Here is a 25,537-nt window from a genome sequence, read left to right as displayed (position 1 = left end):
CATTATTGTTTTTGTTGGTTTACCTGTGTGTGTGTGTGTGTGTGTGTGTGTGTGTGTGTGTGTGTGTGTGTGTGTGTGCGCGTGTGTGTGTGTGTGTGTGCAGGAGAGAGTGCATGTGTCCCACGGTTGTGGCTGGGGTCTCATTCTGCTCCATACAGACTGTGTGACGTAGTAATGCTGTGTGTGAGACATCGATTCGTTTATAGGACATTCCTTGAAGACCCTGCTAATGGCTCACCTGCCAACCTCTGCTTGAGCCTGTGGGACCTGGCAGTGAGCTGGTCTTGCATTCCCCCTGAAGAAGCACTTGAAGTGTTGGGGATGGCCTTTGAGGCACAGGCTCCTCCCCTCCGATTCCTCCCCCGTTCGTTTCCCACACACAATGTTCTCATTGAACTTATGTGTCGGTAAATGAATTGAATGCTTCCCAGACATTCCCATCAGCTCGTTTAGATGCTGATCATTTCATCCATCGTGAACAAAGTGAAGACTGCAGATAATCGGTGACCAGACCAGCAGCGACCCATCCATCGCCTTGAACGTGGTTCAGGTTTTGATTGAAAGCTTGGGGAGGCCAGCAGCCTGCCAGGTGTGCACAGTTTTCATTTGACTCCTGTACGACTGAAGCTTGTTTTTTCAAAGCTCGTCTCAAAGTAAAATCACGCCCCCACAGATGAGACCAAATCTTTTTCAAAAGGTGTTTGAACACCACGCTTTAGTTTTCCAAGACAGAACTGGCTACCTGTCTCCCCACTGCTGAAGAAGCGCCGTGCAACGGTGGGCTTATGGATAAGACCAGTCCAAACAGGGACTGTGGTGTGGGCTGCTGCAGCCGTGCCGCTTTGGCTTTCTTTTGTTTTATTCTCCAGAGAAATGCACCGCCTTAATTGGGATTGAAGTAAACATACATGGTTGCATCAAATTTACCTCGTGGATCCCAAAGTTTGTGCTGGGACAGAGAAGCTCTCTACACACGTAGCAACATCCCAGCTGCGACACAGATTTCAGTCTGGTCAGCCTAACGTTACAGAATAAATCTGGTGTTTACACAAACAGCTGATATTCAGAAGTTGCTCATATCCAGCTGTGGATCTGAAATTTATCCACAACTCGTCCCGGCTGTTGTGTCATAATCAGCACTGATGTTCCCGGAGTACAGAATGTTAGACACCCAGATGTCCAACACAACTGGTGTGTGTGTGTGCGCGTGCGTGTGTGCGTGCGTGTGTGTGTGCGTGTGTGTGTGCGTGTGTGTGTGTGTGTGCGTGTGTGTGTGTGTGTGTGTGTGTGCGTGTGTGTGCGCGTGTGTGTGCGCGTGCGTGCGTGTGTGTGTGTGTGCGTGTGTGTGCGTGTGTGCGCGTGTGTGTGTGTGTGCGTGTGTGTGTGTGTGTGTGTGTGCGTGTGTGTGTGCGTGTGTGTGTGTGTGTGCGTGTGTGTGTGTGTGTGTGCGTGTGTGTGCGCGTGCGTGCGTGTGTGTGTGTGCGTGTGTGCGCGTGTGTGTGTGTGTGCGTGTGTGTGCGCGTGTGTGTGTGTGTGTGCGTGCGCGTGCGTGTGTGTGTGTGTGTGTGTGTGTGTGTGTGTGTGTGTGAGTGTAACCAGGTAAGAAAAAGAGCCTGCAGACATTTCTAATACATGGTCACATAATCTTCTGTGGCTGCACAGCAATCACAGGACATAGAACTTTGTAGTGGAAAACGTAGTGATTTTGTCATTCTGTGCGTGTGTGTACATGAGTTTGTGTGCGTGTCTATGCAGTATCCACTAGCTAATGCAGCCTCATATATTGGTGTTAGGAACCTGTCCAATACCTGTGTTAGATTACAAGATTTACTCTGTAATGAAAAAATGTGAAGTAAAATTATGCCATATATATCCAAACTGATGCTTCCTGTCTCGTCACACTGACACAGTCTTCCTATATGAATGGCAGCCAGGCACAGGGGGCCACAAGCCAGTGCACTGCTAGTGTCTGCACATGCCCGGATAAATGGGGAGGGTCCTGATGTAACATGCAGATCAGCTTGTTTTGTTTTTTAAACGCCTGAACGCTCTCTAGCATTCACACTCTGCATCAGAAAGCAACCTGGGATTCAGACTGGAGTGGGATTAAAGTGATGATGAGATCACCTGATCTACCTGCCTGAGCTGCAGCCAATCAGCAATCACCTGTGGTGCTGCTGGCCAACAGTGCACATGCAGAGATGGGACAAAGTACTGACGGCTGTATGAGACTTGACACTGAGGTGGGAGAGAAGGACGTATCTTTATACACTGATTGCAGACATGATGGAAATGTCAAGAAAACGGAAGGATTACTTCATCTTCTTCATGCTCATTCATCCAGCTAAGTAAATCCCCAACAGCTGATTCTGGCTGTGAGCTCAGTTCCTTGATCATTAACATGCAAAGGAACTGAGCTCACATTGTTCAGTGGGCTGGTTTCAGTCATTGTGCAAATGTCCCGTTTCTAAGGTTGAAACCTGCAGTCAGCTGAGACTGAAGAAGCCACCTGATGATGATGATGATGAAACGTTTCTCCACTGAAAGCGTCCAGATGAACAGAATCAACTTTTGGGGATTACTTCCATCATCTTCCTCCGTTCATGAGGAGCAGCTCATGAATGGACGTCCAGAGTAAGCAAGAAGTCTGGGTGGAAAGCCAACTGGTCCAAATCCATATGGAGGTAGAGGGATTTCTGAGTGAGAAGGCAGTGGGCTTTGTAGCCAGACTCATCCCTGAGACTGAAGCCATACCCAAGCCATGGAGAAGGAACCAGGGCATTTGTGTGATTGTCTCAGTCCTCAGGAATGTTTTCCCTAAATTCTTGGGGATCAACATATTTATTCTTTTTATTTTTTGGCAGATGTGAGAGAAGCTTTTGCATCGATTTTGGTCAGCAGTGATTTTCACCTTGAACCTCTCCTGTCGATGGTAGAAAGTTCCACAAGTCACCCGTAACTGCTATTCTGCAAAGGTGTCAGTCCCCTCATCACACAATCACGATTATTGGCCAGGTGTATGCGCAAACACAAGGAGTTTGGTTCTGATCGATGGTGTCTCTCAAGCACAACAATGTAAAACAATATGTAAACGACACGGTACACACACGCAAATATACAGGATTACAGAAATGAATACCACGGAGTCTGCATTAAGTGCAGTTGCAGTCTAGCAGTGTGACAGTTTAACTGTTTAGGAGGGAGATGGTGAGGGGAAAGAAACTTCCTGTGTCGGGGGGTCCTGGTCTGCAGGCTTCTGCACCGTCTGCCAGCAGGTCAAAGAGTCTGTGTCCAGGGTGTGAGGGGTCTGTGATGGTCTGCCCGTTTCCTGGTTACTGAGAGGTCACCCCAAAGAGCTGATAAACCTACTCTGTACATGTTTGACATCGAGCTCATTAACAGCAGTAACTTACTTACCCTGGGTCTACGTGCAGAAATGTTCGGCAAAGCAAGGAAATGGGATCCAGGCTGGAGGATTAGAGTTGCCAGAAGCAAAAGTAAGTGGGTATACAGGACAGCTACAAGTACCCGAGTATCTTGCAGGGCAATCACGATGAAGATGATGACAGACGGGAGAAGTGCCTGACATCAAGAAATCTTATCAGTAGCTAGAAAAGGTAGATCTACAGCACGGAGGCTGTCAACAGGATCCACGTTTCAGGCTGGTTGTGCAAAGGATGCTCCAGAGACGGTTCAGTGTAGTAATAGGATGCAAGCTGGGATACCTTTCACAACGTGAGGAGATCTTAGGTCTCAGTAGTATTAGGAACCTGCACATCTTCAGGGCACAGAGTGCAGACCAGGAACAGCTAAGATGCTGTGCAGAACCATCAAATGCTGCAAACCAATCCGCATGGTTTAAATTAGCATAGAAAGGTGGTAAAGAGTAGAAGAATGCAGGTTAACACCAGAGGGGGAGCAGTTAGCAGCATGCGGACAGGCAAACCTCGGCTGGTTATCCGCCATCAAAGCCTCTCAGTCTCATGTGCAGTGAGATGTTGCACTGTCAGGATACTTTGTTCATCCTCAGGGACATCATGTGGGTCACGGTTGCTCCACTACAGCAGCAGTAACACAAACAGGAGGTCAAAGCCGCTACTGCAGTAAGTACACAGGCCAGATGTGACTGGAGTGAAGGTCATGTGCTGCAGCACTCACACTGGTGTCTGTACTGCTGAGGCGGCCCCACGGACAGCTGCGTCTGCGCGTGTGAAAGTGCGGCGGCGCAGTGATTGGCTGAAAATGACATCATCCAGTCCAGATCTATTGTTGGAAAGTTGATGAGCTCATCGTTGAGAATCCAGTGTGAGGAACACAGTGAGGAGGAAGGAGGACCTCGCTGCAGCGCAGCAGCTGACACCTCAGTAAGTACGGCGTGGATACAGCACGGATGCACCGTCGTGCAAAAGAGGAAACGCACACTGTTTGAATGTTTGTCTTCTAAGAACTGGTCACAGGACGTTTCACGCAGCGGAATTCTTTCCTACGGGTGTCGCCTGTGGTGCTGCAGGTATGGTCTTGTCTCGGGACAGAGAGATGGAGCGGCCCCCGCTGTCCGTCATCCTACCGCAGCTCTACCTCGGAGCAGAGAGCGACGTGACGCAGGTAGGAAGAGGACCCGTGCTGTCGCTATCAAAGACATAATAATGTCGCAATAACAGCTCCTGTGCAATGCTCTCACACAGCACAGCAGCACACGCGTGGCTGATGTGGACATTAAATAACATGAACTTACAGCTGCGCATGCTCACGTAAATCTGTTGCCTACTGAGCAGATCATTACTTCATGTGCAATATTATTATATTACCTTATTTTTAAACAATTCAAATATTTCACAAATTACGTGTGAAATATTTTTCTTGAGCACTTTGAGTGATTCTTTAATTTGTAACAAATAAAAAAATAGTGAAGTATAAAGTTAAAAGTGCTCTAAACAATTACCAACATTAATATGTACACAGAGACGATCACAGTTTATATGTGAGGTAGAGCACAGACAGCCAAGTTTCACTGTGAACTCTTGTACAGCAGAAACAAAGCGCGTGTGTGTGTGTGTGTGTGTGTGTGTGTGTGTGTAGGACCAGCTGGCCTCGCTGGGTATCTCCTATGTGCTGAGTGTGAGTCGCTGTAGCCCCCAGCCCTCCTTCCTGCCTGGTTCCAGGTATCTCCGCATTCCTATTGATGACTCTCTGTGGGATAACCTGCTGCCCTGGATCCCACAGGCTCTGCATTTCATTGGTAAGGCCTCACTCTCACATTACAGCAATAGAACAAGATTACCTCAGATTTCTAATGCACATGATCACTAAACACTCACCATGTTGTCATCATTGTGTTTGAACAATGCTTTACTTCTGTGACAGTGCAAGACGTTTGCATTCACGGCTCTATGCAGTCGGTTGAGTTAGCAGTGGCAATACGATAGAAGCTGCAGGCTATGAACCCTCATGCACAAGTCATGACGTTGTTTTTTTAGATTTATTTTCATCCATCCATCTTCATCCACTTTATCCGAGGCCGGGTCGCGGGGGCAGCAGCCTAAGCAAAGAGGCCCAGACCTCCCTCTCCCCAGCCACCTCCTCCAGCTTATCCGGGGGAACACCAAGGCGTTCCCAGGCCAGCCGAGAGATATAATCTCTCCAGCGTGTCCTGGGTCTGCCCCGGGGCCTCCTCAATTTTTAAATATTTATTATTGAATTTTTGTTTTCAAAAATGTAATTTGCAGTGTGGTTAGCTTTAGCCAATACAGCAGCTCTGTGTCCCGCTCGGCTGACTGTCACTATGCACTGTGTGTTCAGACGTAGCCATGTCGTCGGGGGCTTCGGTGCTGGTGCACTGTGCAGCAGGAATCTCCCGCTCCCCAGCTCTGGCTGTTGCCTATGTCATGTACAGTCTGGAAATGGACCTGGACCATGCTTACAGGTATGGCTAGTAGCACAAATTCATCCTGCAGAGGGGACTGAGCTCGACTTTGTCAAATAACATAAGAACACTGAAGAAGCCTTATTGATTTCCTTTCTAAAGCTGAGCATGAGTTGTTTAACTTACAGCTATCAGAGGTTTTCTGGCACTTTCACCACTCCGGTGAAATGAAGTTAACTCTGCTTATGAGTTTAAGTATTTGTGGTCTTGACAGTTGGAGACTTTTACCCATGAAAGACTTTCTCTAAACAGTCCACAGCACATGGTATTCACACTTTTCTCTACAACAGTCAACAACTCCAGAGAACAATGGATGCACACCTTTGTAAAGGAACCAGTATACATAAGTCATGTTTTAGGACTTCTCCTCTCAAAGACCTATATTTTGATATACATCAGAGGATCCAGATATTCCTGCCTTAACAAAGTATTTACATGCAGTTGTTGGAAATGTTTATCTTGCAGGCTGCAGTTGTTTCCTTCCCAGCTGTGTAAATCTGCACCTGTCTTAATCTTGACAGATCTCCTTTGTCCCACTGTTCTGAGTCTCGATGCATTAGGCTTGTCAGAGGAAACGAGCAGATGTAGTCAGTCCTGATCAATAACAAGAAGGCTTTGTGAAGTTACAAGACATTATAGCAGCTTGAACACTTGCTAAACCTCTCAGTTAGTGTATGTATGCACTCTATATAAGCATTATCGAGACATTCAGTACACTCCAATGAGCATCTATTCACCTGTTATTCCTGTTTATTGTCGTACAGCCTGTAATACTGTGGTAACTGTCCCTGTAGCTCATTGCAGAGTACTACCTAGACTCAGTGTGACGTGTGAAATACTAGCAACAATAACCCACATCCTTTCTGTCCCCTTATAAGGTTTGTGAAAGAGCGCCGGCCCTCCATTTCCCCAAACTTCAACTTCCTGGGTCAGCTGCAGCACTTGCAGGGTGCTCTGAGCCAAAAGTCACGTGGCCACGACCTCCTCATCCAGCAGCTGGCCAGTTGCCTGCCACCTGCTAACGACAGTGTGAACCTCTCTCACAGCAGTCAGAACAGTAACTGTCAAGCTAAGAGCGTCACCGCAGACTCAGCTCAGCACAAAGACAAAGCCCAGCAGAGACGCTGGCTGTCAGAGAGCGCTGACAACAAGCAGCAGCAACTGCGGACTCCTGAGTTGCCTCCCCGTCGTGACCTGCAGCCTGTGCAGAAACCATCGGAGGTTTCAGCTTCCCGTCCCTGTGAGCCCATCAACCCAACGCTAAAGGCCACCCAACTACAACTCCCATCAGGCTCTGCTTCTCTCTTAGAGAAACGTAAAAGCCTTACCCTCTCTTTGACCCCTTTGGGAATATGCCCTTCCTCCACAGCAAACGAGAGGCAACAAGAAAAAATGGTCGAGAGCAGGAAGACTGGCGAGAGCGCCGAGGTGAAGAGTTACCCTGACTCCTACAGACAGGCAGAGGCTATCCACAGGAAGCAGCGTCTCTCTGTCAGCCAGCACAGCAGAGCTGAGGTCAAGGAAAAGGGCCTGCTCTCACCTTTCAGCGTCACTCTCAACAAGCTGCTGGGTTGGGGGGAAAGGATACTGCTAGGAGGTGTTTTTGTGCACCCTGTGCAGATGGGACAGCCCGCACTGCCTTACAGGTGCTGAGGATACAAGGAAGCAGGTGGAAGGAGTTATCTGTGCATGTTTGTCAGAAGAAACCAAACTACACAGCTGATGTGCACGTGTAGTGAAAGAACCAATGTCTATTTATTTATTTATTTGTTGCAGAGTTGAATCTAAATGAGCTGAAAAGACAAAAAGCACCCGTTTATCATATTGTTGTTTATCATATTGTTGTGTTTATCATATTGTTGTTTATCATTGCACAGCGATCCCTGTTTCTGTTGTTTTTAAATGTAGTTGTTGAAAGGCTTTTGCCACAATGGTTTGTAATGTATTTACTGACGAATAAAGAGGACATTTTAACCATGTGTGTTTGCCTGTTTCTCAGTGTGAAGGGACTCGCCAGCCTCTCCACCCAGTAAGCAGAGGGTTGCATAGAAACACAAGCATGCAGTGCTTTGAAGTGCCACAGTGAGCCAAGACTGGAGGTTTGCTAAAAAACTATTTGGACAAATATTCGTGTCAAAGCAGATCGGACCACAGTGGGTTTAAAAGCAAGTATGTGGATAAAGGGCAGACTTTCAGCTTGCATTCGAGGGCTTTAACAAAAGTGTAGTGTGAACAGGAACTGCATCCACTTTTATACAAGTTCCCACTTTGAGAGGCTCACAAATAACTGGGCGAACTAACATAGTGCAAATCCGTTTCCTGCCAGGTCTTTACCTCAGCTGTTGCTTCTTTGTGCATCTTTAACAACACTGCAACCATTGAGCATGTCCTATTTAGTTGTGTTGCTGCTTTGCTTCAGGCCGTTTTCATTGTGAGGCTGCAGCAGTATCACTTCACTGCGTGTTTACTTTGCCGTAACACACCTTCGGGATTTCTGAAGTATTCCACGCTGGAATTTCAGACGCTTCATTGTGTTATTAAAGCAGTTTGGTTCCGTTTCAAAGGGCGAATAACATCTTGTACAAAGTTTCACATCCGTTTAATCAGTGTCGTAAGTTCTCACGCTGCACGGGCACGTCCGTTAGGTAGGAATGATGATGTCACGGATGCTCCGGTGACCGAATAAGGAAGCTGACACCCGAAAGATTAGTTTCAGAGTAGTTTTTAATTTGAAGCAGGCGAAGGCTGCCGTGTGTTTGTCCTCGCGTGGGGAAAGTCACCGCCGCCTCTGACATCAGTGTGATGTAGTTGCTGCTGTAGTTTCTTGAGGAAAGAGAAAAGAGGAAGCAGTTCCGCCCAGAAGCTGACTGGAGGCCGACGAGAAAAGAGGCGAAAGAAGAAAAGAAAAGGCGACGGCGATCTGCCACAGTCCCGCTGTAAGGCCCAACTCAAAGCAGACCCGTCGGTGCGTGTTATTGTGCTGCGTGGACAGTGGGACTCCGTCAGGACTTTGCTTTACAGGTGTGGCCCCGAGTCCGTCGTTCGCACACCAAACTTCAGTTTTGAAAACCGTCCATGTTGGTGTCTCCTTACAGCTAGCAGGCTTGCTGCGAGACCGGGATTTAACGCGCCCCTGAGGTCCTGCGGTGAGCTCGGAGAGGTTCTGGTCCGGACTGAAAATGAGTGGAGACGAGGAAAGATTCAAACTGGTGGTTGTGGGGGGAGGAGGAGTGGGAAAGAGCGCCCTTACCATCCAGTTCATCCAGGTACTGACTCCACGACACGTGTAGAACACACTGTGGACCTGTCTGTAGGTTAATGCGTCGATCCACTGGTGGTCGATCCACTGGTGGGTCGTTATTGAGCGGTTATTTCCACGAACTCAACCTTGTCAAGGTTCAACAAGTGACCTGCATTTGGAACAGATGAGCTGTTGGTTAATGGTTCACCACTAAAGTCTTATTCAGCTGTTGAGCAGCAGTCAAACTAAAACAAACACCAGCAGGCTTCTCCCTCCAGATGAAGTCATTCATTGTTAGAATCACAATAAAAGCAGTCAAGAGCTTAGTTACGCATCTGAAACCACCTCGGCCCAGCTGCTCATATTTAACTTGTGTATCTATACTTGATGGTGCTTGACTGCTGCAACAGTGTTTAGCCTGGTGTTGGTAAACTGATGTACTGAGGGAGGAAACAGAAGGATGTAAACTTTCCTGGGTATAAACGACAGGTTACTGTTAGATGACTGCTGGGGAACATCGTGATGTCACAACCTCCAGGGACAAAGTTGAGCAGGAGTGCCAAGTTTAGGTTGCTCAGTTCCTGATCATACAGGAGAGTAGGTGGAGAAAGAAACAGGGGTTATCTATGAAACACAGTATAGTGTGACAGTAGATTTCCATTTGAAATATTTTTAAATACTTAAACTCTAAACATGTTAGCAGTGCACTTCAGTAAGTTGGGTACCTTCCACCCCGGTTCTGTTAATGTGTCGCTGGGAATTGTTCCGTTCTGAGTCGGTGCTTCTGCTTCCACACTGTATGGTAAGTTTCTTCATTACCTCGGGCAAGCTTTTGTTGCACTCTGTTTAACACAGAAAGGTCTGCATTAAACTGGCTGCCTAATGAACGGCTGTAGTACAGTCACCGAGCACTGTAGCAGTAAATAGTGGATTATAGAACACTGAAGGAGAAGTACTGACGTGGTTACATATTCAGTCTAAACGTAATAATTCTCTGGGCACTTTTCATCATTTTTGCTGCGTCACTTTTGTTCTCGCCAGCTGTAAGTAATATAAATAAATGCCTGTTAGGCACTAGGCTTGGTTATGAGAGGTGTAAAACAAGCCAAGCTGTTCACAGTGTAGTGTTGATGTTAATAACTCGGAGTGTGTTCCACAGTCGTACTTTGTGTCCGACTACGACCCCACCATTGAAGACTCCTACACCAAGATCTGTACCGTGGATGGAAAGGAGACCCGGCTTGACAGTAAGACATTACACTGGAGATATACATGTCCTAATTCACACAGTGTCAGAGTAATTGCAGGGTTTGGAAAAAGCTTTGCGTGAAAACAAAGGGTGTGTTACATTGTGATGTGATACAGGCAGTGTGTTTGCTCTCTGGATGTTTCATTTCCCTTGTTAGGACTTGTTAGTGGGCTGGTGCTGTCAGGGTGGTGTGCTGGGCCACGCTGTTCTTTCACCACTTATTTGTGAATCATCAGACGCAGCAGAGGTGCTGTTTGTAAGACTCTTCCTCACCCTTCACAAACATCACACTTACCCTAATTGATACAGTTTAGTGATTTTTTTTTTTGGTGAATGCAACAGTAGAGAATCGGTTTTAGTGAAACCACTAAGAAAAACACTTGTTTCCTTAGTGGGTGATTTTTATGACACAGAACAAGTGAAACTTCAGCTTAATGTTACAGATGTTCTGTTAGCAGTACAGGTCACCATGTATACACTATATTTGGAAAAGGTTGATTCTGTTCATCTGGACGTTTTCAGTGGTGGTTTTCATCCAGGTGTTTATAAGGTTGGAAACCTGCCGTCAGCTGGATGATGACGAAACGTTTCTCACACTGAAAACATCCAGATGAACAGAATCAACCTTTTCAGACTTATTTACCTAGATGATTGAGCGTGCATCAAGACATGTGTACACTATATTAGCAAAATTATTTGCTAGTCTGTCTACATATGTGTACGAAGTTGGGTGACATCCTATTCCTAATCCATGGCTTTAATATGATGTCGGCTCACCGTTAGCGGCTACAGGAAGGCTTTCCACAAGGGTTAGGAGTGTGTTCATGGGAATCTTTGACCGTTGCTCCTGAAGCACATTTGTGAGGTCAGACACTGATGTTGGCTCACAGTCTCTGCTAATTCATCCCAAAGGTGTTCCCTCGCATTGAGGTCAGGACTCTTTGCAGGCCAGTCACGTTCTTCCATCCGTGTAATGCAATAACTTGCTTTGTGACTGGTGCATAGTCATCTTGGAATGGGGAGGGGCTAGGGCTGTTCGATATGACGATATATATCTGACGATATAAAAACATCTATCGTTTCATTTTACGCTATCGTTTGTTTCGTGGTGTCGCAAAATAAACTGTTTACGGCAATATTCATGGTTCTGATGGTCACTGTAGTTATTATTAATTTTCTCTCTCTCTTATATTTAATATAACCACACTACGGACGGACAAGCGCCTGTTTTTATGCGTTGTCGTTAGCAACAATGACGGTAAAACCATCGCATGTCCGCTTGTTTATTTTCCACATAAACCTTTCACAATAAAGCTCAAGATCCTGTTGAGACTTTTCAAAATAAACGGAATCACGTGAAAAAGTATGCAGAGTGTTTATGGATGAGAAGTAAAAAAGAGCCGCCAGGTGCTAAAAAGTAAACCTTAGACTCAAACGTTAGAACAGGCTTTTCCCCGCAGCACGCCGTGTAATGAATACAAAGAAAACGGCGGCCGTTACAACCTGTGTCTAAAAATGTGTCGTTTCATGCATCGGTTAAAACACTCGACTCCGGGTACACGGCGCCCAGCTGGAAACACTTCACCTACCCGAGATTCACAGAATTTACAGAAAATATTATTTTTTTGTGATTTATATCGTTACCGGGACGATGGAGGTTTTATATCGGGATATGAGATTTTGGTCATGTCGCACAGCCCTGGGAGGGGCCATTGTCACCTGTTCCCACAAAGTTGCGAGCATGAAGTTGTCCAAAATGTCTTGGTATGCTGAAGGATTAAGATCACTGGAACGAAGGGGCTGAGCCCAGCTTCTAAAAACAACCCTACACTATAGTCCACCGAACTTTGCATGTGGCACAATGCAGTCTAAGTAATGCTCTCCTGGTAACCACCAAACCAGGACTTATTCATACGTTTGCCAGATTAGTCATTGCAGAGAACATGTCTCCACTGCTCTAGAGTCCAGTAGTGGCGTGCTTTAATACCACTGCATCCCACGTTTTGTAATGTGCTTGGTGATGTAAGGCTTGGATGCGTTCCATGAAGCTCTGTATGTGCTGTTCTTGAGCTAATCTGAAGGCCACATGAAGTTTGGAGGTCTGTAGCAGTTGGGCCTCATCTGCTGACCCTGCTCTGACTCACCACTTTGTGTGAGTTGCTGACCTTCCTAAATGAGACACAGGTGAAACTTAAATAGTGGCTGATCAGCCCACAAAACGCAAAAAGGGGTAGAACACACAAATACCCAACTGAAACTAACATAACAAATCCCATCCCCCCCATGATCCAGAGTTGTGGTATGGCCCAATTTGCAGGTCTCCATATAGGCTTGCTCCGCCCCTTTTCCGCCCCTGGTGGTGGCTGTAGCTCAGGTGGCAGAGCAGGTCAGCCACTAATCAGAAGGTCGGTGGTTCGATCCCAGGCTGCATCCTGGCTGCATGTCAAATATCCTTGGGCAAGATACTAACCCCGTGTTGGCCTACTGGTGGTGGTCAGAGGGCCCGGTGGCGCCAGTGTCCGGCAGCCTCGCCTCTGTCAGTGCGCCCCAGGGCAGCTGTGGCTACAATGTAGCTGCCATCACCAGTGTGTGAATGTGTGTGTGAATGGGTGAATGACTGAATGTAGTGTGAAGCGCTTTGGGGTCCTTAGGGACTAGAAAAGCGCTATACAAATGCAGGCCATTTACCATTTTCCACCTATTAGCTCATCACTGAGGGACTGGGAGCAGCTGAGGTAACTGAGCAAACAAAGACAGATTAAATCATAAAGACACAACAGTGTAAACTAGACTGTGCACACTTGTTTTAGAATGCAGTGTTCTGTATGTACATTAGTTCTAAATCAAAACAAATTCTTTATTATCCTGTAAATTAAATCCTGTATTTAAAGAAAGAAAAGTGTAGGTGTAGTGTTACGTGTAAGCCTCTACACTGTTTGGCAGATATTCCCACGTGTGGCTGTAACTGCAGCCATCACACTATAATACCACGTCACTGTAGAACATTTAGCAGCCAGAAAATTTCACCACTGCAGTTCAGTTCAATGTCTTTTCTATAGCGCCAGTTATCTATACAACAGTTGCTTCAAAGTGCTTAAATCACGGTGAAATTCAGTGAACTCCTGAGAGCAACCCATCCTTTCACAAAGTGTCCGTAGAAGTGCTCAGCATGTTGGGTTTTATACACCTGAGGCTGTAGAAGTGATTGTACCAATGATTTGGATGGGTGAGTGAATACTTTTGGCAATAATATAGTGTATGTCTGTGAATACTATGTATGTTTTGTATTTATGTGTATATGTGATCATGTCTCTGTGTGCATCAGTCTTGGATACAGCAGGTCAGGAGGAGTTTGGTGCGATGAGGGAGCAGTACATGCGGTCTGGAGAAGGCTTTTTACTGGTGTTTGCACTCAATGACCGTGGCAGGTACGTGTGTGATGTTTGTTTGTATGTCGCTTGTATAGAGTGCTATAAAGTTATACTCTAAAGCTATGTACACACGATGTAGCGATGTGGCAGCTAGAGACCACAGGAAGCAAGTGACTGAAGTGACTGCGAGTCAGCATTAAGAATAGAATAGCCTTTTATTGTCATTGTACATGTACAAAGAAATTATGGGTGCGCCATGCGCCCACCGGGGCCACGCGCCCACCGGGGCCACGCGCCCGCCGGGGCCACGCGCCCGCCGGGGCCACGCGCCCGCCGGGGCCACGCGCCCGCCGGGGCCACGCGCCTGGGAGTGGAAAAAAAAATAGTAGAGATATCAGGAATAAAGCGCAACAAAAAGACGTATATACAGTCTAGAGAAATATATAGCCAACAACAGAAAGGGACATGTTGGAGAGCAAAGTGCTTGGTTGGAGGTAGCACAAAGGAAAGACTTGGTCTGCATAGAGTCCGTCTGTGGTTGGCCTGAAACATGAGGGTAACTGAGACCATGGCCCAGGGTACGCAGCTGTTAGTGAGTCTGGGGCTGTGGGACCCAGACTGAAGACCACTGAATACCATCGATTGAGATGTGACCTGGTAGGAAATATCTTAGAGGCTCAACTGGAACCTGGAATCTCTTCAACCAGTCATCATCTTCAAAGTGATGTGCGATGAGCAGGCTGGTTCCTGTGTAGATGCAGTTTCATTTCTAGTAATATTTCCTTAGAGAAGGATGTATAACATGACAAGTCCAGCTCTGTGAAACCAATTCTTGTGTACAGAAAGGTCCTGGTTTCCATTAGTAAGTTGTTCCTGGGTCAGGTTTCACTTCATCTTTTTTCTTCTGTTTTGGGTGCTTTTCCTCCTGGGCACTCTTATGGTCCAGCTTTTGGTTTCTAATGTATTACTTCATATAAAAGACTGTCCCCATTCTCAGGAGGAGGAGAGAACCACAACTTTAGAGTGTGATGCCACATTTTATTCATCTGAAACTCAATTATGGACAAGAAAGACACAAATGTAACCTTTTTGTAATAATCTGGTCCTGTGTTATCTTTTGCCCATTTACTCTCAGAGCACCTGCACACTACACTGCAGTACAGGGGGGCGTGGAGCCCTCCAGCCTGCATGTATCTTTGAGCAGATGGTGCACACAGTTGCCGCCAGTGCGTCACAGTGTGTGTGAATGTTATATGACTTGTAATAGAAAGTGCTTCAAGTACTTAATTAGAAGTGAAAAGCTGCATCTGTAAGTCCAACACTTCAGAAGAAACTCACTGCAGCCTCTGCTGTTTGGTAATGAATCTTTTTCAGCTTCAGCCGAGGGTTGAACCAGGAACAACCACACAGTAACAAAAACAGACTATTTAACAACACAGTATGTTAATATATAAGGAATAAGGAAGACTTTGTCTGGAACTATTAAAATGTATATGAAGGGCTATTTTAATCTGTGACTGGTAATGATTTCTGTCCTTCCAACTCTCAGCTATCATGAAGTCCAGAAGTTCCACACCCAGATCCTGAGAGTGAAAGACAGAGATGATTTTCCCATGGTGCTGGTTGGAAACAAGGCAGACCTGGAACAGCAAAGAGTGGTAACTAACAACAACCGATACTCCTCTATAATGTCATTTTTCTTCTATTCCAGATCTACTGCAGAAGGGAAGTTCTGGAATCTCAACAGTTTAGGAGATATCTGCAGTTTATAAACAACTTTTCTGGCTTAGTCTCATTTATTCCACAAATTATTATACAAGGAGAATCAACTCCTGTAACTCAGGAGCTCCAGGCATCCACTTATCAAATGTCCAAGGTTCCAATTCCTGTAATCTGACAGTTAAAGTGTGCCTGTGACAGATGAACCTGCACCCCAAATTACTAAAAATAATATAGAGGAAGATTGGAAAATACAGATGCCAGTCCATTTACTCTATTAATAATTGGACCACTGGTTCAGAGACAGGTCCTGAAAGGACTGGAAAACCACAGCTCAACAACGTACAGACGTGGACAAAACTGTTGGGACCCTTCAGTCAATGAAAGAAAAACTCATAATGCTCACAGAAATAACGTTAATCTGACAAAAGTACAAATAAATACAAATTCGATGAATGTTAACCAATGAAAGTCAGACCATGCTTCAACAGAATTATTTAAAAAATAAATGCAGGGAGCTAGGGCTGCCACAAACGACTATTTTGATAGTCGACTAATCAGATCATCATCCATTGGACGTAAAAGTACAGCTTATTGCACCAGCAGCATCTGCTCTTATATAACTATCATTAGCTTACAGCTTTAAGTGTTTCAGGTGCTAACTAAAAATAAAGACAAGATGATAGTTTATTGAATTTTAATGAAATCTGCAGATTGTTTGGGTGAAGTTTAATAAACTCCTTGCTATCTAAAATATAACAGGACACCGGAGTAAATTCTGGAGCATCTCACACTTCTGATAATCAGCTGTCTGCTTGATGTTTATTCAGCTGTGTAAAAACTAGAACTTTAATCTCAGCCAAACTGATTTACTCAGGAACAAATAAAATACTAAAAAAAGCCAAACAATAACATTGTTAAGTTATCTAAGTGACTCATATGTCATGTTTAACCTGAGAGAGAAAGACGGCGGTGGGTTTGAAAACGATTTGCCGGGAGTCCGGTGTTCTCACGGCTCTAGTGACCCTAGCCCCCGGCTCGCTATCGAGCTAGTGGGTAACAGACGTCTCCGAAAACGAGAGAGAGAGAGAGAGAGAGAGAGCTGTGCGTGAAGTGTGATTTTTTTTTTTTTTTTTTTTTTTTTTTTTTTGGAAGCAAAACAGCAAAAGTCAGAGTGAATTCATGACGATGTTTACGTGAAGCGTAGTTTGGATCTTCTTTTGCTGCTGGTTTACTCAATATTGTTTAGAGAGATAAAACTAACAGCTGTAGAATCGGCGCAAAAAGGGCGTGAACACAAAGCGTGGAGCCGCCAAAACATCAGAATCAGCGAGCTGTCGGCTTTCAGCCCTGACCGTGTCCGTGCCGTCGGGTGAGAAAGCCACATCTGACTGATTCTGATCCATCGGTGGGTCCACGCTTTGTGTTTACATCTTTGTGCAGAGGCCGTGTTGCTGCTCTCATTTACTGTTTTAAATGTTTGGTGGTTGTTGAAATTTTGTGAGGTTTCACCTGAGATTCTGGCGTTTAGGGCAAAATACATTTATATAAAAAAATCGATTCAGGATCTTAATCAGAATCAGAATCAGAATACTTTATTGATCCCTGGGGGAAATTATTTTTTGTTACAGTGCTCCATTATAAACCAACATTAAGACAAGACAGACAATACACTAACTAAGAATAGTACAATATATACATATATATACATACATACATACATAAGTCACTTATAAATAAATATTTGGAAAAGAAACATGTGTAGCTGTAGCAGCAAACAGTGTGTTAAGTGGATGCGTTGTACAGGGAGCCACAGGCAGGAATGATTTCCTGTGTCGTTCAGTGGTGCATCATGGGTAATCTCAGTCTCTCACTGAACGAGCTCCTGTGACTGTCCAACATGTCATGGAGTGGGTGGGAGGTGTTATCCAACATTGTCTTTATCTTGGACAGCATCCGCCTCTCCGACACCACCTTGAGGGAGTCCAGCTCCATCCCCACAACATTGCTGGCCTTACGGATCAGTTTATTGAGTCTGTTGGCATCTGCGACCCTCAGCCTGCTCCCCCAGCATGCAACAGCATAGAGGATCGCACTGGCCACAACAGACTCGTAGAAAATCCTCAGCATTTTCCGGCAGATGTTGAAGGACCTCAGTCGCCTCAAAAAATAGAGACCACTCTGGCCCTTCCTGTAAAGTGCTGTGGTGTTTTTAGCCCAGTCCAGTTTATTGTCAATGTGTACTCCAAGGTATTTATAGTCCTCCACAATGTCAACACTGACCCCCTGGATTGAAACAGGGGTCAAGTGTTTCCTGGTCTTCCTGAAGTCCACGATCAGTTCCTTGGTCTTTGCCACGTTGAGCTGCAGATGATTCTGCTCACACCACGTGACAAAGGAGTCGACCACAGCCCGGTACTCTGTCTCATCATCCCTGCTGATGCATCCAACCACCGCAGAGTCATCAGAAAACTTCTGAAGATGGAGGTCTCTGTGCAGTGGCTGAAGTCTGTGGTGTAGAGGGTGAAGAGGAAGGGGGAGAGGACAGTCCCCTGTGGTGCCCCTGTGTTGCTAATCACCTTGTCAGACACACACTGTGGGAGACGTACATATTGTGGTCTTCCTGTCAGGTAATCAACAATCCAGGACACCAGAGAAGCATCCACCTGCATCGCTGCTAACTTATCACCCAGGAGGGTCGGCCTGATGGTGTTGAAAGCACTGGAAAAGTCAAAAAACATGACCCTCACAGTGCTCGCCGGCTGGTCCAGATGGGTGTAGACACGATTGAGCAGGTAGATGATGGCGTCCTCTGTTCCGAGACGAGGCTGATAAGCGAACTGAAGGGGATCCAGATGTGGTCTTACTATGGGTCGCAGCTGGTCCAGGATGAGCCTTTCCAGGGTCTTCATGATGTGGGAGGTCAGTGCCACGGGCCTGTAATCCTGGGGGCCACTGGGACGTGGCGTCTTTGGTACAGGGACGAGGCATGATGTCTTCCACATCACCGGGACCCTCTGCAGACTCAGACTCAGCATAAACAGTTTATGAAAGACTCCACACAGCTGGGGGGCACAGGCCTTGAGGACAAGGGGACTCACTCCGTCTGGTCCAGCAGACTTGCCTGAGTGAAGTCTCCTCATTTGCATCTCAACCTGGTATTGAGTGAAGGTGATGGGTGGGGGAGGGGTGTCAGGAATCTCACAGGAGGCAACAGCGCCATGTGAATCGATATCACGTTATCCAAGTCAGAATCGATTTTAATCGATGAATCGATTATTACCAGCACACCGCAGACCACGGCCTCTCTGTGTGAGGATCTAAACGTATTCTACGCTAGATTCGACACAGCGAACACCATGAGACCGGACAGTGTGCGCACCGCGGATGACGTCAGTGCGCACACTGTGTCTGAGGAGGATGTGCGGAGGTGCTTCAGGAAGGTGAACGCACGCAAAGCTACTGGTCCGGACGGGATTCCCGGCCGCGTCCTCAGGTCATGCGCGGCTCAGCTGGCTGGAGTGTTCACGCACATCTTCAACCTTTCCCTCTCTCTGTCTGTAGTCCCAGCCTGCTTCAAAATGGCCACCGTCATCCCTGTACCCAAATCCTCCACCATCTCCTCATTGAACGACTGGCGACCTGTAGCCCTGACCCCCATCGTAAGCAAATGCTTCGAGAAGCTGGTCAGGGACTTCATCTGCTCTGCACTACCCGACTCACTGGACCCTCTACAGTTTGCATACCGCCACAACAGGTCCACTGATGATGCCATAGCCCTGACACTACACACTGCCCTGTCACACCTGGAGAAGAGAGACACGTATGTGAGAATGCTGTTTGTAGATTACAGCTCAGCATTCAATACCATCGTTCCCTCGAAGCTGGACAGGAAACTGCAGGATCTAGGACTGAGCAGCTCCCTCTGCAGCTGGATCCTTAGCTTCCTGTCTGACAGACGCCAGGTGGTCAGACTGGGCAGCATCACCTCATCCCCCATCACACTGAACACTGGTGCTCCACAGGGGTGTGTACTGAGCCCTCTCCTGTACTCACTCTACACCTACGACTGCACGGCCACTAACAACTCCAACATCATTGTGAAGTTTGCGGACGACACTACAGTGGTGGGTCTTATCACCAACGGTGATGAGACAGCTTACAGGGAGGAGGTCAGCGCCCTGACCCACTGGTGTCAAGACAACCATCTCACCCTCAACGTCGCAAAGACAAAGGAGTTGATAGTGGACTTCCGGAGGTGCAGAGAAGTACACACCCCCATCACCATCAACGGCGCTGCTGTGGAGAGAGTGAGCAGCTTCCGGTTCCTTGGTGTACATCTGGCTGAGGATCTTACGTGGTCAGTACACACAAACAAAACAGTGAAGAAGGCGCAGCAGCGCCTCTTCTTTCTCAGGAGACTGAAAAGATTCGGCATGAGCCCCCGCATCCTCAGGACCTTCTATCACTGTGCCATTGAGAGCATCCTCACTGGATGCATCACCACCTGGTATGGCAACAGCACCGCCTACAACTGCAAAGCTCTCCAGCGAGTAGTGCGGTGCTCTGAACGGATAATTGGAGGTGAGCTTCCCTCCCTCCAAGACATCTACAGGAAGCGCTGCCTGAGGAAAGCGGGGAGGATCATCAAGGACTCCAGTCACCCCAGCCATAAACTGTTCAGACTGCTTCCATCAGGAAGGAGGTTCTGCAGCATCCGGTCCCGAACCAGCAGACTGAGAGACAGCTTCTTCCATCAGGCCATCAGACTGCTGAACACGTCATAGACACCTCAGCTTCACTACTGGAACTTTAACATTATGCACTCCATACTGTACAGGGCGATCGTGGCTCAAGAGTTGGGAGTTCGCCTTGTAATCGGAAGGTTGCCGGTTCGAGCCCCGGCTTGGACAGTCTTGGTCGTTGTGTCCTTGGGCAAGACACTTCACCCGTTGCCTACTGGTGGTGGTCAGAGGGCCCGGTGGCGCCAGTGTCCGGCAGCCTCGCCTCTGTCAGTGCGCCCCAGGGTGGCTGTGGCTACAATGTAGCTGCCATCACCAGTGTGTGAATGTATGTGTGAATGGGTGAATGACTGGATGTGTAAAGCGCTTTGGGGTCCTTAGGGACTAGAAAAGCGCTATATAAATACAGGCCATTTACCATTTAATGCCACTTTTTTGCACATGTCTCAACTCTGTATATTTATATATTTTATTATTATTATTATTTATTTATTTATTTTTATTTTTTTATTTTTTTTTATTTTTTTTACTATTTAATTTGTAAAAATGTGTATACACACACACACACACACACACACACACACACACACACACACACACACACACGTAGAAAAATATTTAGTATACACATCCAGAAATGCATATACTATTATATATTGTACATATATTTATTAGTTTCAGATGTAGCCATTCTTGTATTTTGCTTGTTTACATTATTGTATTTTGCACAACTCTGTTGCTTGTGAAGCTCGCACACAAGAATTTCACTCACATGTGCTGTACCAATGTACCTGCACATGTGATGTGACAATAAAAGTGATTTGATTTGATTTGATTTGATTTAAAACCCACCCCTCTGTTCAGATACTTCCAACAGGTGTATCTACTAAAAATCTCAGAATCTGTGACCTTGACCTCAGTGTCCCCAGTGTTTTGGGTTTTTTGTCTTGTCCCACAGGATTTTTAAGTCTTCTGCTTGTTGAGATTCCTTACCTTCATTTTTTTCAGGACAAAGTGACAACAGTGACAAGTTTTCTGCATATTTTTACAGGATGACAAGAACAGCACTGGATCTCAGACGTGATATTGTTTATTGTGTCTGCAGATACCCAAGGAGGACGCACAGGCGTTTGCCAGAGAGAACAGGATCCACTACATGGAGGCCTCGGCGAAGAATCGCTTCAATGTTGATGAAGCCTTCTTGGAGCTTGTGCATATTATTAGGTACAGTCCTTATTTATGAGAGTTTGTTTTAGTTCACGTCCCTGCTGGGACTAGCGTCGTTTGAAGCTTTGTAAGATCACAAAAGACGCAGGAATAAGTAGCAGGATTTAAGAGTGTAATAACGCACTGAAACAGAAGATGGCAGCACTGCATGTACAGCTCAGTTTCCAACAATGGCGGCAGCTAGTTAGTTTTAATATTACTCTTATTATTCTTTCTGGGTCACAAAATAAACGTTTAACATATTTTCAGGCGAGAATGTAGCTGTGTAAACCTCAAATATCTGCTCAGTTTATCAAGACACCACATATTTTCAAAAGCGCTCCGACGTTTTCGGAGACGTCTGTTACCCACTAGCTCGATAGCTAGGCTCACTAGAGCCGTGAGAACACCGGACTCCCGGCCAATCGTTTTCAAACCCACCGCCGTCTTTCTCTCTCAGGTTAAATATATATGAGTCACTTAGATAACTTAAAATGTTATTGTTTGGCTTTTTTTAGTATTTTATTTGTTCCTGAGTAAATCAGTTTGGCTGAGATTAAAGTTATAGTTTTTACACAGCTGAATAAACGTCAAGCAGACAGCTGATTATCAGAAGTGTGAGATGCTCCAGAATTTACTCCGGTGTCCTGTTATATTTTAGATAGCAAGGAGTTTATTAAACTTCACCGAAACAATCTGCAGATTTCATTAAAATTCAATAAACTATCATCTTGTCTTTATTTTTAGTTAGCACCTTAAACACTTAAAGCTGTAAGCTAATGATAGTTATATAAGAGCAGATGCTGCTGGTGCAATAAGCTGTACTTTTACGTCCAATGGATGATGATCCGATTAGTCGACTAATCATAAAAATAATCGGTGACTATGCTGTAGGAAGTAGTGGTCACTCTTATTACAGCAGTGTTTCCCAGGACTAATCAGGTGGAACCAGATAATCTAACACGGCACACCGAAGCCACCGGCGTGCGTAACGGGTAGCAATGACATTCTCTTCCACTAGAGGGCAGTACAACCACCTGCTCTAATAAATGTGTTGCCAACTAAGTAAAACAGAAGAGGACAAAGAAGAACTTAAATAACAGTCATGCTGTGAGACTATGCAGCGCATAACAGCAATAGATAAATTTAAAAAGAAAAAGTGTTCAGTCTGACCTGGTCCTGGAGAAAACGCGACCCAGATGAAGGCCCTAGCATGAGTAGTGGTCAGAAGGAAGCAACATTTTTGACATTTCTGTTTAGTGGAGTGCTGCGGGATTTTTCTAATGTGAAATATGAACTGTGCCTCTAAAGCCTGGGAAACACTGTATTACAGCACCATTACCAACTTGGGTTTAGTATTCATATTTTGGCACTGGGCAAATGTTGGCATGGCATTTTATAACCAAAGCTAACAAATTGTGTCAAAACCTGTGACAACAGATACATCGTTGGATTTCGTGACCAAGAATTTTTCTTACATTATTCAAGCCAGCATCATATATGGTTGATACTGAATCGCCTCTGTGAATAGGAGCAAAGTGTGAGGATGATTAATCCCTTTATCTGTTCTCCTGCTTTACAGACAGTTTCAGGAGATGGAGAGCCCTCCTCCAACTCATCACACAGGGAAGGAGAAAAGTCGTGGCTGTCCCTGTGTCATCCTTTAAGCACTATTATTACGAATACCAAAGCCTCATTCCTCTGCAGAAAGGTGTTTTTGTGTGTACATATGAGTGTGTATGTGCGCAAGAGAGAAGGTGGATCAGTTTCTTTCCAGATGATTACATTTGCACTTTTGTTAAAAGCAACATTTAATTTGGTTTAATTTTAAGTAGAGAACTGAAAGGAAGAGGTGTGATCAGCAGCAGGGCGGCACTTGTGACGCAGATTAATAATAACGTTACAACACAAATCATAATTTGTGTCCACAAATAGAAATATCACCAAAAAATGTAGTATATAATTCACTCTTCAGTGATGCTATTTTAAACAAATACAGATACCAGCATCTGCAACACCACGGCATCCATAACTGTCTGAAGAAATGACATTAAATGTGCTATGTGCAAAAATTAGCATGTCATAAATGGACAAGTGCTGATTTTCCCCTTAGCATGGCTTCGTATGTTAAGTCGTAAGGGCCAAAGCGATGCCATTTTCCATGCCCTCCTGCAAAGGGGCAGGAGAGCTCCAAAGAAGTATTATTATTCAAGACAAAAAGAAGAATCATAGCAGAAGCTGGAGTCAGTCTCAAAAGACGAACAATATTGAATACATCCATGAATAACATGTCATTTAAGATCCTGATCAAATGACAGTATTGGCCATGTGTTGTGTGATGGCTGCATCGTTGCATCGTGGTACTCTATACTATGTATTTGGGGGGTTTTGTACTTTTTCTTTGTATTTCTCTACTTTATCATCGTAATTGTGAAAATGCAGTATAAGCGTTTTGAGTGCTCCAGTGTAGTAGAAAGTGCTACAGAAGAACCTGTCCATATACTGGAAGGGTGTGGTCACAACTTCGTGGGTCTCCAGGTGGCGAGAAGCTTGATGTCCTAAGAACAGTTAAGATACTGAACAGAACCCGAAAATATATTGAATTAAGTCACTTTTATAAACTATTAAAACATTTATCTGAACTTTATTTTTCTTTTGTCTTTTCTCATAAATGTCTCACTGTAAACTTTGTTGTGTCACCTTTTACTGTCAGTCTATGAATTTCAGAGAATTTACACCACCATCTACGAACTGTTGTGTCTGTGTGCTGACACAACAGTAGCAGTGTGTCTGTGAAGGTGCTCATCCAGGTCATTGTAATCTAAGGAGCTTGAAAAGAAAAGCGTCTGGACTTCTTTAAGTTGCTTGAAGACGTTTCACCTCTCATCCGAGAAGCTTCTTCAGTTCTAAGGTCAAATGGTGGAGAGTCCCAGATATAAACCTAGTGGGAGTTTCCCCCCACAGAGGGACAAAAGGACCCCTGATGATCCTCTAATCGCCTGAGCCAAGGTGTGAAACTGGGTGTGGGTCCCAATCAGCCAGAGTTTCGGGTGAGCTCATTGTGAAACCTGGCCCCACCTTATCATGTGATTTCCTGAGGTCAGATGGCCCAGGATGTGAGTGGGCGTTATGGCGTCTGGGAAGGGATCTCAAAACTGGATTATAGATGGCAGACAGTTGGTGTCGTAAGCCCCCACCTCTGTTCAAAGATGGTTGCTCACAGTGGACATAGATGCTTCTTTCACTCCTCTTTCAAACCATCTGTCCTCTCTGTCCAAAATGTGAACATTGGCATCCTCAAAGAGTGACCTTTGACCTTTAGATGCAGACGGACTGCTGAGTCTTGTCCTGTGGAGGTGGCTCTTCTGTGTTGTGCCATGCGCTTGTGAAGTGGCTGTTTGGTCTCTCCGATGTAGAGGTCTGAGCATTCCTCGCTGCACTGTACAGCATACACCACATTGTTAAGTTTGTGTTTTGGCGTTTTGTCTTTGTGATGAACCAGTTTCTGTCTGAGGTATTGTTGTCACTGTGGAGTGTAGTGATCTTTGTGTGGTAATCCATTGTGTTTGGAACAACAGTGCACCTTCCCTTGCCAGCTGATAATATGGTGATGTTGTGGTCTTTGCTCAGGGAAGCGATGGCCTTCTTCTCTTGTATTGTGAGGTTACATGGAGGGACTTTAGCACTACGGAGGGAGGCTGAAACTTTCAGCTCTGTTTCTGTTTGTGATCATTTATTAATCCTTGTGGTGGTTTCTGTGGCTGTGATGAGGTCCACTATGGGCAACTGTTGAGGAGAAATGGCAAAATTAAGTCCTTTGTCTAACACTTTCTTTTCAGGTTCAGTGAGATTCCTGAAGAGGATCATTAAGGGGTCCTTTGTCTCTCTTGGGGGGACACTCTCATAGGGCTTAAATTTGGGACTTTCCACCATTTGACCTTAGAACTGAAGAAGCTTCTCGGATGAGAGGTGAAATGTCTTCAAGCAACTTAAAGAAGTCCAGACGCTTTTCCCTCCAAGCTCCTTAGACCAGCGCTGCCCAACCCCCGGGCCACGGACTGGTACCGGGCCGCGAGAGTTGAGGCT

At 45.7% G+C, this 25,537-nt stretch overlaps 3 protein-coding genes across 4 annotated transcripts in view; all 3 read left to right on the top strand.

Annotated features, from left to right (window-relative positions):
* The window catches only part of ap2a1 (adaptor related protein complex 2 subunit alpha 1), a 37,958-nt gene extending 36,566 nt beyond the window's left edge, over positions 1-1,392 (top strand). For both annotated transcript variants that reach the window (XM_085351233.1, XM_085351232.1), the window contains one exon: positions 1-1,392. This exon is cut by the window's left edge and continues 309 nt beyond it. The gene's annotated coding sequence lies outside the window, so the exon portion shown is untranslated.
* Positions 1,393-4,319: 2,927 nt separating this feature from the next.
* On the top strand, positions 4,320-7,613 carry LOC146632957 (uncharacterized). The gene is made up of 4 exons (XM_085351915.1): positions 4,320-4,605; positions 5,080-5,239; positions 5,800-5,923; positions 6,802-7,613. Exons 1-4 carry the CDS (start codon positions 4,513-4,515, stop codon positions 7,574-7,576), a joined length of 1,152 nt encoding a protein of 383 aa, XP_085208041.1. The 5' UTR covers positions 4,320-4,512; the 3' UTR covers positions 7,577-7,613.
* Positions 7,614-8,609: 996 nt separating this feature from the next.
* Positions 8,610-24,053, top strand: rras (RAS related). The gene is made up of 6 exons (XM_085351914.1): positions 8,610-9,189; positions 10,324-10,411; positions 13,739-13,841; positions 15,334-15,442; positions 21,351-21,469; positions 23,034-24,053. The coding sequence occupies exons 1-6, from the start codon at positions 9,103-9,105 to the stop codon at positions 23,116-23,118; spliced, it is 591 nt and encodes a 196-aa protein (XP_085208040.1). The 5' UTR covers positions 8,610-9,102; the 3' UTR covers positions 23,119-24,053.
* Positions 24,054-25,537: the final 1,484 nt, after the last annotated feature.

This window comes from Diplotaxodon limnothrissa, linkage group LG4 (assembly GCF_057381915.1).
Source record: "Diplotaxodon limnothrissa isolate DT_005_m linkage group LG4, D_limnothrissa_male_GT1.1, whole genome shotgun sequence".
In the NCBI taxonomy this organism is placed as follows: Eukaryota; Metazoa; Chordata; class Actinopteri; order Cichliformes; family Cichlidae; genus Diplotaxodon; species Diplotaxodon limnothrissa.
This window is presented reverse-complemented; position numbering and strand designations above follow the sequence as displayed.